General features: G+C 36.9%; 1 protein-coding gene across 3 annotated transcripts in view; it reads right to left on the bottom strand.

Annotated features, from left to right (window-relative positions):
* The window catches only part of CTNNA2 (catenin alpha 2), a 456,724-nt gene that overhangs the window by 89,186 nt on the left and 353,423 nt on the right, over positions 1-14,115 (bottom strand). For all 3 annotated transcript variants that reach the window (XM_059817398.1, XM_059817399.1, XM_059817400.1), the window contains exon 8: positions 13,716-13,868. In XM_059817398.1, coding sequence (XP_059673381.1) covers positions 13,716-13,868 — 153 coding nt within the window. The remainder of the gene's footprint in view (positions 1-13,715; positions 13,869-14,115) is intronic.

The raw sequence follows: 14,115 nt of genomic DNA, 5'->3' as shown, positions 1-14,115 counted from the left end.
GGAAGAAGTTTTTGTAACTCTAATGCATAAAAATGACAAATCATTCTAATGATTGCCACCGAATTTGGGTATATTTAGGTAACACCTCATTCATTTGCAAATCATCAAATTCAAAAAAATGAGGAAAGAGATGCAAGTTTCTCAGCAGAATGCTGAGCTTTACTAAAAATAAAACTAAAGTAAAAGATGATTTTTGGCCATGATATAGATGAGAAAGAAGGTAACTTCTGCAGAAAATGGCAAAGACAGAAAGATATAGGTAAGACTTAAGGTAAACCTGTACTTGCACATTGCACTCCAGAGCTCCTACTGCTTTCTGGCTTTTTGCCATCTCATTCTCTGTATAACATTTCAGATGGGAAAACTGCTATCAGCGACTTTCAGAAATGAAAATATATGGTGTGACTCAGAAGCTCCTCTCTAATCCAAAAAGGGATGGAGAGGAGACAAAAGCTAGACTTTTACCTGGGGCGAGGGGATGTGGAAATAGTGAATTCTAGAATATTATAGTACATTTGAAAGATTCATTAACCTCAGTTTTTAACTGAGCAGACAGTAAATACAAGACTGACTGAAAATAATCAGATTAAATTAATGATTTATGGCCTTAATGCTTTTATCTGTTAGGCTTTTGAAAATCATGTGTCACAAATTAGTATAATTAATATTTTGCACTGATGTAGTCCCTTTTATATAAGGTTGGCAGTGATCTATTCATGCTATCTAGATTTACCGTTATTCAATGAAACAGGCAAAGATTACAGCAATACTGAGATATTGGTGTGTAACACAGGGTACAGAATATCATCTCCTTTTGCTTTCTTTTATACAGACTGAATGTGAAATGTTACAGCTTCTACTTGTGTTATTTAAGTGTTTGACTTTCTTTAAACCAGTGAATGTCAAGGTAACTCAATGATTAGTTCCAATACTATGTGTGATTGGAGGTTTAATATTATACAATATTGTAAGTACAGTGGTCAGTAGCAGCAACTCCTACCATTTCTGGTGTACACTTCAATTTTTGTAACTTAAACCAACAAAATTACCAAATGTTCTTTTATTAAAAGGGATGTCCTTTGATATTGCTATTATCTGAGAGGGGTAACACAAAGCCTCAGCTCTTCTCCTCTCCTACATAAACTCTACTCAGCTATATTGGCACCCCAGCAAGAACAATTATCCAGCTGAGGAAGTTACACTCCGAGTCAAATAAGGTATCATTATTGCTTCTTTCTCATTTTCCCCTCCCCTATCTAAAAAAATTCTATATGTTAATTTCCATGTTCTTTTGTTAATATATATTGCTAAGTGCCCTCATTTTCCTTCTGACATTATGGCAATAGCATTTTTTGCAACAAAAACACATCCACGGGACTTTTCACTCATGTTACAAACAGCAGCTCTTGACTGATTCCTTGGGCATGGACTATAGAACAGTACGCATTGTGTGTTGGAAAGGTAATTGCTGACCTGCTATACATTCTGCATATCTATGGGTAAGAATTGCACTTATTACAAGTAAAAGAAAAACTTTAGTCATTTAATTGGTGCCTCAAAAGGTACAACTATGGAATAATGCACGACAAGGAGACATGCCACACCTCCATTTTTGAGTCTATCATAAAAGGTTCTCATTATAAAGGAATGACTTGACCTTGTCCCCTAGGTATGACCCAGACATTAGGGTGATATCACTACCCTGCAAGTCACTCATTTTTTAGAAGCAGGACCTCTGTTCCACAATCCTTTTGACTGCAAGAAACATGGGCATTGATAAAATCTTGACTTTTCCCCCCTTCTCAGTCTTGTGCTTTCAAGCATAATATATTGTAAAGAGATTAAAGCTTACAGAACCTCTTTTCCTGAACTTCTGAAGTCTCGGAACCAATTCGGGATCATCAAAACACAATTTTACCTGGAGTTTTATAACCTGTGTACTGTGAAACTAAACTTACTGTTGAGATTACACTTTCATGCTAAAATCCTTTTCTTGTCTACTTACAAGTTTCTTAAGAAGTTGTCCTCAGGCAGAAGTTCCTCATGCTTGCTCTGAGGACATTGAAAAAACTTTCTGGAACTTTGAAGAAAATCCACTCAATCATTTTATTCGATTTTGGAACTTGGAAATAAACCAATGACTTTTCATGCTAAGCCATGAAGTCAGTCTTCATTTATTATCATCAATATCTCAAAGGATTTTCTACTGAAACATGACCCACATGTTTGTTATGTTATTCTAACAGAGTAGTGAGGTGGTTGGATTTTGTTTGCAGCACTATAGGTTTTCCCAACGCCTCTTTTGTTTCATCATTGAGCTCAAGTTTTTACCCAGGAAGATTATGACTGAGAATACTCACTTTCTGGATCCATATCTACATGAAATGTTGAATTTTCTTGTTGTTTCCATGCGTTGTCAATAAGTAAAAAGAAAGTAAACTCTTAAAAATCTAGTCCCATACATACTTGAAATTCAGCAGCAGCATTACAAGCACATATAAATAACTTCACTGAAAATTCACCCTAAAACCTTCTCTTCCCACAATAGCCCTCCCAGACTCTTATTTTCACAGCCTGCTCTGTGTCCATTTGTAGCATCACCCCGGTTTCTGTTACCATTTCCTTCAGGCAATTCTGTAGCAAAAGCTTCCAGCAAGAGATGTAAATTTTGTCCAAATAACAACTATCCTGGGGGAAACAAAGACATGGTTTATCTGCTGGTAATCCTGAGGATCTGTTTTGACAAAAAAATATTTTAAAGCCGCACAGGCCATCCAAGGCTTAGACTATAGGTGTGAAAACACTGTAACAACAGTTACTGAACTTATCCAAAAAGACACAAGGTGCATTACATTACTGAGAACATCTGGAATTCCAGGAAAAGACACAAAACCTATTGATTGGACAAGATTTTTTCATTCAACTAAAGCCACAAAACACTATGCCTACAGGTATTACTTCTGTCTTGTAAATGCTAAGAGAAACTAGGATATTCTGTGTTGTACATAGACATACTAGTGACATTGCTGAAAAAAACAGGTGGTATAGAGATGAGTCACACAGGTAATTAAACTTCTGGGAAAAAAAATGGCTTATAGGAAGAGACTAAAGGACCTCATTTAACAGCCTAAAGTTTGGGAGTTGTTGGATCAAAATTTGCAAGCATCTATGTGGAGAACAGATTTATTATAAGAAAGATCCTTCTTAACACAGGTGCAGATAAGACATGGAACAGACTCTAAGGGCTAAAAAGTATGATATACCCATCTTTAGATTACAGATAAAGTAATAAATTTTAGTACTGAAGGGAATTCACTGTTGAGGTTACTCAGTGTAGTTGATTATGGATTTTGTATCAGTGAAAGGTTTCTAATCAAAACTTGGGATGGAGGAGTTTTGGTCTTCCTAAATAATAAATACACCAGGGTACTATAAATATACCAAGGGGAATGGATGTGGGTGCCACTATGAACACTCAAACACAGCTTGTTGCAGAGTTCCCAGCGTACCCCTCTGCCACAGGAACTTTGAAAAGCCAACACAGCCAGCATCACTGACCAGGAACATTTAGGCAATAAGGATTATTTTGACATTCATGCACTACCAACTAAACAACTACAGTCTTAGCACTGTAGTAGAAGCAGTAGGATATGGTGATGCACCCATCATAAGTACAACCACTACGCTTGTTAGAATCTAGCTAATAGGATACAGGGGAAAAAACCAGGGTAGAGTACACTATGACGCACACATCACCTAAGCTAAAGAAACAGACACTCCTGTACAACTCTAGTGTACCTACGATACTAGTATTTGGAGATGATGGTTTTTGCATTTGCATACTTTGTTTTGTATTAGTAAACTTTATTACTCAGGGGTCTATATTTGAAATTCTGCCATATATATCTCGATTGCAATTTTTTTTAAATCAAAGCTGCTATGACTTTTGTTCAGAATCATGAGACTTCATGATTACAATTTCTTCTTTTACATCAGTTCAAAACTCCATCATTAACCATGCCATTCTGTCCTCAAGGCTTTGACATGGCTTTTCCTTGTGCATCTTCTGCTGATTTTTTTGAGCATGTCTGAATGCTCTCCTTTATTTCTTACTCATTATTTTCTCATAAATTCTCTTTTCAGTCTCCTCAGAAGTACTTACTGCTTGTACTGAACTTTTTGGCTTCTTAAATAGTTCTAGCCCCTCTATCTCTGTCCTGCATGCTGGAAATAGCTTAGTTGCGGATGACAAATTCCCTTTCTCTGTAGTAATGTAAGCTGTTTGCTTTATTTCCTACTTTGTTGTATGTTTGGAACACAAGTATATCTTCTTGTACTTCATCCTTTCTTTTATTCCCCACCAGTCTCCTTATTTCTCTTAAATTTTATGCTCTAAGACAGGTTATTTGATTAAACTCTTCCTTCTTACAGTGAAACCTAAGATGCATATGTAAAAGCACAGTTCTTAATATTCACTGATTGAAATATAACCGTGTTAATACATCACAGAACAAAGGCCAAGATGTTAAACATTTCACACAGCAGTAAAATGTTAGCCTGTCTTGAGTAGCAAAAATTAATCCAAACATAGAGCTTCTAGAGTATAGATTGAAGTACCCTTTTTAAAGAAACACTGGGAAAAGCATCAGTTATGGTTTGTGCTTGTTGCCAGAGACACAAATAAAACACTTCATAAAACAGGATATGAGAGTAGAAATAAAGAATGGGGGTAGATAGGTGGGGTTGTCTAGAAAATATCACCTTTGAAAAACTAACATGCCAAAGTATCTCATTCTCCCTGTCTTCAAAAGCACATGTTCCCTTCGGATCCCCACAGCTGGCAACTGGAAGTAGGAAAGATTTCTGCATTACACAACAGGATAGTCACATGAAATGAAGAAATTAAGACATTAACAGATGGAAGCCATTCTGAATATCAAAAACACAAGTCTTGAAGTCAACACAGTAATAAAAGAGCCTTGCTCTGGGTTCATCTTGAAAATTTAGCCCTTACTACATCTGAAATGGGTCGAAAGATGAGGAAGCTAGCAGAAGTCAGCTGTGGCACTAGTTGTATTTCTACCTGACATATCCTAGCCAAAGGATATCCTGTTAGTCCAAAGAGATAGGTTTGCTCAAATTAATCCTTGTCCCTTTTAGCTCCAACTGTGTATCTTACTACAGGCTGCCCTACCTGCTCTAACAAATCCTTCTTCCAGTTGCTAGAAAGAACAGTCAATGGGAGAGGAAAGGGTAGTCTCTTAAGTGATGCCCTGCTGACACATGAATAAAGCAAGTCAAGTCATATGACTATCGGAAGGACAGGCAGTTACCATCTTCTTTTACTAACCTCTCTCAAAGGTTAACACCACTTGGTGAACTTCCCACTTCCAATTGCAATCCATTTTTTTAGGGTTAAGAGATCACTTTGTTCCATGTTGCCAAAAAACTAATAGATTGGTCAGTGCAAAATGCTAGTAATAAATTTCATCTGCTAGGGGAAGAGGCTTTCATATTTGCTGCCTAGTGAAAAGAAATATAAAAAACCCAAATAAAACTGCAGGTAGGTAAACTACATGCCTGCCAGCATTGATTTCTAGCTGCTAAACAGAGTGGGCTGAGCAGTCATTCGGCTGGGAATTTAACACCATGTCACCACACAGATGCCATGGATTCATCCTGACAATTTGAGAGCAATGCCTCTGATAACAACTAGTTTTTCTTCTCTCATTGATGAGGGAGTAACTAAGGAAGGCTTGTATCTGTCTCAGGAGCTTCCACTTTCAACTCTTTCCTGATGGAAGAGATGACATGTCTGTAAATAAAAATATATCAGAAGTGTTTAAGTTCAAAGTGACATGACATTTAGGTTCCAGAGGGCCCCCTCCACTAACAGGTTCACATATTTACTCCCTTCAAAGCAGTCCTTCTTATGGAAGAGTTAGGGGATGATTTCCAGCCTAGATGTTGCATGGCATGTTAGTATACTAAGATTACAAACTCAAACAACTGTTTAGGAGGAGCTAAACCCATAATTTATGTAATCAGTTAATTAAAATGGTACCAAGTGCTCTTGACTGTATTATTAACAAGTTTCAAATCACATAGACTGCTATGTGATTGGATTATATGAGATAGTAGACATAAATGGATACTAGAGTTTGTAGGAGGCATATTATTTTGGGAAAATGTACCACATGAATCACATAGCACAGTAACGTGATCAGCCTGGAGAAGCGAGTCCCTAGCTAAAGCAGGTGTTATTCACTAGAAAAATATTTTTAAAAAATTACTCAGTGATTAAAAAGGGAGTAATTGGACTTCATCTTTTTTACAGAGGCCGTAAATAAGCATGGTTAAAAGTTAATTATCTTTAAAAAAAATCAGCTAACTGGAAAATATTGGGAAATTACTAGGAATAAATTTTTCTGCAAGGAGAAAACCAGGTATTTCTCTTTAAAATAATGAATAGAGTATACAAAGAAAAGATATGCTAAAGAATTACAGCAAAAAAGTGAAGTAGTGTCCAAAGTACATTTTCATTGTAGAAAACTCTCCGGCATTTTTTTCCAATGAGTAAAACCACATAGTAAAATAGTACAGTCATTTCCTAATGAATGACGACGTATAGCCAGCACAGCACTGGCTTGCTTTATGTCTACATTGCCAAAACTAGAGATGTATTCAATTCGACATGGAGATTCTGCAGCAGTTTATCACTCTTTTTTTAATTTTTTAATCTTGTACTCTCTTTCTGAGAAGCAAAGAAGAGCCATCATTACCCGCAGGTTGCTAACTTTATGTAGCATTTGCTTATTACGTACATTACAGAAAGTCATGTGAACAAATAAAATTATCCTTTAACCCTTTTGGTGTTGTTATGAGATGCAGAAGCTTAGCAATCTAAGAATAAAAGGAAAGGGACAAATGAATAAAAAATGATTACTCAAGGTAATGCTAATAGTCTGACAGATTCTGGTGTGCTTGTTTACGTGGATGTTTATTAGTGGGAAGAAATTTTCAAAACAAAACTATGTTGGCAAAGTAGCTGTGAGATAAGGAAGCTCCTTCCCTTTCAGCCATCCTGGATTCCTGGGTTACTAAGGGCAGGTGCTGAGGGATCAGCATCCAGAGCCTTCAGCATCTGCTGTAGCCAAGTTCTCCATCGCCAAATCGTTTCATTTCACCCATGTTTCCATATTAATGACGGAGCCTGCAGATCACAGGCAGGTTCTGCAACTGCTTCCTCCTAAGCCTCAGAGCTGGATCCATATTGCCTGGAGGCAGAGAGGGCTTTGGGATGAAAGCAATGTTGAAAATGTAGACATTGATTATAATTCCTTTAATAACCTGTCTTCTTCAGGGACAGCTACACAAGAGGCTCAAAAAGTCACAAAGCAGCGGTTATTTCTGTGCCTCACCTTTTCTGTAAGGCAATTTGATGTCATTTTGGTGTTAATCTAGAAACCAGAAGATGAAACTGGCATAGATCCCAGTGGACTACCAATATCCAGTGGCTAAAGTAAGTAAAAAAGCCAGCGTAAAGAGTTCACCAATGACATAGCATTACCAGAAAGTTTTATCCTGAACAACTTTAAATTCACTTTGCCTCAAAGACATATACATCTCCAAGGTGAAGAGATGGACTAACTAGATCTGGCTGCAGCAGGGACTCGGAAGAAATAAATGCAAAGAGTTCAAGCTTTTCAAGCTCTCATTGCAGATAATTGGACTCGTGGTTTTAGCTATTGTCAATATACTCATGATGTTTACTAGGAATTAAGAACATCTGCTGTCCATGCAGGGAAGAAAGGCCCGAGATGGAAATTAAAACTAAAATGAGTAGATGAAACACTAGGACACAGAGGTAGCCCACAGCTTTAATTTCAAATAAAATCTCTCAACTTGAAGGGATTGAATTAAACTACTCTATGACTTTAACACTCCTTTATTAGAACCAATGATTACCATCTTCTAGATATTATTTCTTAACTAGCTTAATGTCAACTAAAGGAAAAATACAAGAATAAAGTCTGATCAGTCTGTAAGAGGAAACACAGATATGTAAACTGTTTTCATGACGGAATTTGGATACAGAAGCTATGAAAGAATATTGACACTTTTTCTTCATTACCAGAAGCAAACAGCTAGTTGTATGCTCTGATAATGCAGTGATGTGCACTTAAATAATAAAGAATAGAACATCTCAAGTACGGACAGTATTTGTGAAATATCTCAGTAGGAACACTCTTTGTTCCTTGAACTAAAGTTGCAAAAATAAATGAGCCAAATTTTTTCCTCTTAGGCTTGTTACTCTGGTCTTTGTCTATCTTAAATGAAAATCCAACTCAGTTGATGAACTTATACAATATTTACAAAAGCACAAAGCAAGCATTGTTATATATTGCTTATGAAGATCACTAGTACCTCCTGAAAGTGAGCTAGAGTGCTACACTGAACTGTCAGAGCTCCATCGATCTCAAATGCATTGCAGATTTACACAGAAGATCTTCACTCTCTAAGAGAAAGTCTAGCTTCGTCTTCCTTAGGGACCAAAGATCTCCCTATTCCAAGAGATATTTCTGGAATGAAAAAAATACTCAGTTGGATATTAGTTCTCTTATTGCTGATGTAAATCTAGATTAAACTCACTGTTGACCACCACAGTAAAATTCTTTCATATTTTTTCCTCTCTCCCCCCTCATTACCAACTCAAGCAAGCAGGGGTCATTGAGCAGGTCCAATTGCTTGTTGTGTGCTGTGCACGCCAGCAATGGTTTTTTCCCCTCCTGTCTTCAGTGTGCAAGCCTGTTTCCACACTTATAATGGGAAAACATACAATCAGTCTGAAATAGGGAGCTACAAATAATACAGTTCTTGGAAAATGAAGGGTAGCCTGCATCATGTCTTATAAAGAAGTTCAAACACTAACCTTTTTTTTTCCCTTGACATTTTAAAAGAAAAAACCAAAACCCTACGCTCCCAAAAGTAACCCCAGTATCCTCTTCAAAGTGGCAATTACATGGTCAGGAGAAAGTTAATAAAGACTCCTCCAAGCCTAATGGACAAAGAGACTATAAAACAGAAACAGAAATGCTGCTGTTAGGTTTCACCTGCTACAAATTACTATCCAACCTTGTGGTACTATTGATTTGCTTGCACTATATCAAATTTTAATCTCCATAAACCACAGTTCTTCCACTAGCCAAGTGTTCTTAGAAGATAACTTTGATTATTTTGGGTGTCTCCAGAAATCTTTAAGTTTGTATGAGATGAAACTGATAGATACATGTAGGCTCCACAACGTTCTTCATAAAAATTAATTCATGCAAAACTGGTAAGGTACTGTCTCTTCAAAAGATTAATTTTTAGCTGTTTCAAATGTGGTGCTGCATCAGTTCATGCTAAAGAACAAAAATCCCCGTCATTCCAATTTTCTTGGAAATACATTTTAAGGAAGAATAATGCAACTGGATTTAACTTTTGTAAATGTTCACTGATCACCAAATGATGAAGTCCTTCCGTAAAAATATTAAAAACCCCAAAACTTAAATCATTAGTAGAACTCTCTTGCACTTTTCTCCACCCTTGTCAGGATGGAAAGCCTGATCCAATCCACTAATTTAACTAGAAGGCCCTATAATCTGAATTTTCACAGTTCTTAATTAAACTTCAAACATATTGATGTTTCCTATTGAAAGCAACTAAACAGCTTGCTATCGTGGCTCTTAAGAGATTGCTGCATATTGAATTTCATCTCTCAGGAAAACTGGTTGGATTTAATACTTTGATTTTGCAAGAAACAGTCCAGAGGACTAACAGTTAAATCAAGGAAGCTTTACTAAACAGAATAATAAAATTAATTGATTAGCTGCCATATAGTGCTTTGATAGACTCATTGAATAAATCTGAGCTGATTTATCAGTCAAGTGCATTTGTGTGGTAGGTATTAGAATTATCTGTCATTAACCTTATGTTACAAATGAAGGTGCCTGGATACAGAAGTTAAATGACTTCCCAAGGTCACATTTGAAGCTGACAGTACAACTCAGGCATTTATTGGCTTTCAATCACTAGAGATAAAATTTTTTTAATAACATTAAAGGGATTCATGAGGTAAAGATCATGACCTGGAAAGGCACCATTACTTCTCTAACTTCACTTTCAGAAGGCAGAAAAGTTGAGAGATGACTGCTGAAATATGATTTGAAGAAAAGGAGTTAGCCATCCAAGCCAGTAACGGTACAATCTATATTCTGTTTTATTTTATTATTTTTTTTTATACCCCAAGTATCTGTATGACAATTTGAGCCATTTTGGGTGATTCACATCATAGTTAAGCTGGGTCTTATTCTTGAGGTGCTCTACCTGCTTAGACTCTGGAGGAAGCCTGAGACAAGAAGGCTGCTAAACATAGTTACCACAGACAAAGTGCCTCAAGTTTCCTGGGATGACAACTTACTCTGGGTTTCCAACATAACCCATGGACAAAACTGGTTGTCAGTGAATGTCTAGAAAAATGAGAATTCATCTTTATGGTTACTATTCTCAAATGAGGCATAGTGGAGCTAGTCAAGTGAAAAAGATAAAGACAAAATGTTATGATAAGAGGTGGGGAAGGGAAAACACATAAATAATGAAAGCAGCTCTTAAGAGAAGATTTAAGTATTCTGCAATGGGGACTATAAAAGAAAGTTAACTTCCATAAGTCTCATTCTTATAGCATATATTTTTGAAAATGTATTGACTACGCAAAGAAAATTTTGACATTTGTATTCATCAAATATCAAGAAACACATTTTCTTTTCTCAGAATGTTAAAATGTAGATTTTACATAAAACATTAAAACACGGGTTATTTTTCCTGACCTTTTGATAGACTTTCTATTAAGCTTGGTAAGACATCCAAGAAGTTCAGATTCTGATTTTAAAATTAATGATTAATATTATAGAGTTTTCACAGTACTGAATTTGCAGTGCCAAATTCCTCTAACATAAGCAACTGCAACTCCACATACTTCAGTGGAACTGTGTTTGCATATATTACCAAGCAATTCTGGCCCTGTGCCTGGGAAAGGATCTTCCATTCCATAGTCACTTGATTATGTCTCATCTTTAAACTACATTTTACTATTTGCAAAATACTTGACCCACAAAATCATAGAAGCCCATCTGCTAAGATACCATTGTGTTAAGTAGAAATGATGAAACTATTTTAAGTGCAAAATCTAGTGTACAAGGGATGCAGCTCTATTCCAAATATTTATTTTCTTGTGCAGTCTGATGAACCTGAAACTTGGGTTTCAAAATTCCACTTGCACTAGAAGTTAATTTCTTCAAGATATTTTATTACCCAAAACAGAAAGAATCCTTACAAACAAAAGACTAAAGTCCATCTAAAAGAAGTCATCCTTGGAAAAGGGTAAGGATGGACCTTAGCACAGGCTAGTACCGGATGTCAGAGACATACAAGAATCAATTTAGGATCTGCTTGTGATAGTCTGGAAAAACTTAAATGGAATGAAACATTAGGTATTAGAGCCAAGACATATATTGTTACTATTGTCATTGTTTTACCGGTGGGGTACCTAAAGACAACCACATGATGTTCAAAATCAGTAACCAAACTCTAGCTTGGTTTAAGGTACAAGTCTAACATAATATTAGGTTTGTAAAACCAAAGCTAGATAGCTATAATCACTGTCTTGTTGGGTTTCTGCCAGCTGAAGGTTTGGTTTTGTTTTGGGTTTTTTTTGGGAGGGAGGCTGTTGTGTTTTGGGTTTTTTTGAACTATAGTCTTTAAAAGATATTTTTCCTCCTTTTATGTCACTACCTCTTATTATCTTTTTAAAAAGAGCTACATAGTTATTTTTAACTTGTTAATAATGCTATTAGACCCATAATTGCAACACTTCCTTGCAAATCTGTGGAGGAGGGGACTGCTATAATACTAACCACATATGTTCATTGCATATTATGTATAAGGCCACAACTCTGACAGCCACTACAATATAACTATGAATATTGTGGAGGGGTTTTCTGTTTGTTTGTTTTTTCTCTCTTTATCTACCTGCTGGCTATTTCCTTTTTCATTGCCACAGCTCCAGTCACCAGGCGGCAGTAACAAATCTTTGTATGATTCAGAGGAGTCAGGACTGAAAGCTGCTGACAGTCCTGTGCTCCTCTTGCAGACAGCAGTAATAAATCTTACTGTATTCAGCATTGTACAGAATCCAGATGGACTTTTAAACCCCAGGACCTACCTTTAGGTGCCTACAAGTTAAGTAATACAGCAAACACCTGACTCCCAGACCTTGAGTACCTTGACTCCCTGTTTTGTACATGGGAAGAGTGAGATCATAGAATTGTTTAGGTTGAAAAAGACCTTTAAGATCATCAAGGCCAACCGTAAACCTAACCCTGCCAAGTCCACCACTAAACCATGTCCCTAAGCACCTCATCCACACATCTTTCAAATACCTCCAGGGATGGGGACACAACCACCTCCCCAGGCAGCCTGTTCCAATGCCTGACAACCCTTTCAGTCAAGAAATTTTTCCTAATATCCAGCCTGAACCTCCCCTGGTGCAACTTGAGGCCATTTCCTCTTGTCCTATCACTTGTGACTTGGGAGATGCTTCAGAACAGCACCTTATTCCCACTAAAAATACCGCCCAGACACACACATTTTGCCAGGGAACTGTCTAGCTTTAGTCAACAGTAACCAAGAAACCCTTACTCCTTGTTTCAGCTCAGGTACTAGAGAATATGGACAATGCCTGTTTTAACAAAGTCATTCAAAGGTATAGTTCAATACCTGTGAAATCACTAGTTCCTTAATACCGTTTTCCTCTGCTAAAGAACACATGGCATGGCTAGAAAGAAAGGATGTTGCAAAGGGGCTACATACTCTTCAAAATAATGCTAGTACAGAGAAGTCAATAATGCTGCATAATATCAAGCAAATCACTGGGCTATATATCACGAAATACAAGCATTTTCCATAGTTCTTGATCTGTTAAAGGGCAAACAGAGATGAACATTACCATTATTTTATTGAAAGTCCATTCAATGAGCATCCAGGTTTCAATCATTATGTTTTATACTCCTCATGGTAGAATAGAGCTATTTCAATATCATCCCTGAAGACCTGAAATTATCATTTGACTTTACACAGTAAGTCTCTTCAGAAAAAGAAGCTACTACATATATATTTGTAATACAGACCTTTCAAGAGTAAATACGGTCTTAAGGTTATGCCTTCTTTATATGTCCTTTTCCCTATTTTAGTTCAGCATGACAAGCTTTTAAGTCTAGAGCAGCCTTTGGCCAGTACCAGACACAGTATTGTGAAGCACCTATTTTCGCTTTTTACTTAATAGAAATTAAGATCTATCATACTGTTAGTAAAGCTGAAATGAAATTTACTTCTTGCTGCTCATGACTTTTGACAAAATACTGGAAATACCATTTTTAACATGCTCAGTTTCTTTAATGAGCCACTGAAGTGCAGCACATGCTCCTCTCTGCCAGTCATCCAGACATCTGCCAGTCATCCAGACATTAGCTGTCCAATCACCAGGATAAAGTTGACCAAAACTCCCAAAACCTGTATGACAGAAATGCTGCCGCTAACATTTCAGCCAGTGTATATTTTTTCTTGCCTCTCCTAGAGAGGCAAGATGGAAATCTAGCTGTGTCAATAAGGTCACTTACCTCGACTAACTTGTTGGCGTGTTCACGGAAGACCTGAGCATACTCCTTCACTTCTTTCTCATTACCGCTTTTTGCTGCCTCAATGAGAACCAGTAATGGGACATTGGTCTCCAGGAATGAATCCGATATATGATCCATTACTGCTTTCCGTAGCTGTGACAAAAGAAAGCAGACCAGTAAATAAAAGGAGAATTATCAATATACATTCCCACTGTATTCATTGGCTACTTATATTTAAGCATTGATGTGTTGCATCTCACAGCATTGTATAGGGGTTTGGGCTTTTTTCTTTCTTTCTTCCAAGTTATATGTATGCAGCAAGCATACAAATATCAAACACTTAAGGGTGTAGCTCTGCAAAACCCTCCTGAGATTCATGCTGACTCACACATCTAATCCT

This window comes from Gavia stellata, chromosome 5, assembly GCF_030936135.1.
Source record: "Gavia stellata isolate bGavSte3 chromosome 5, bGavSte3.hap2, whole genome shotgun sequence".
Taxonomy (NCBI): domain Eukaryota; kingdom Metazoa; phylum Chordata; class Aves; order Gaviiformes; family Gaviidae; genus Gavia; species Gavia stellata.
Note: the sequence above shows the minus strand (reverse complement) of the source record. Positions and strands in the feature narration are given on the sequence as shown.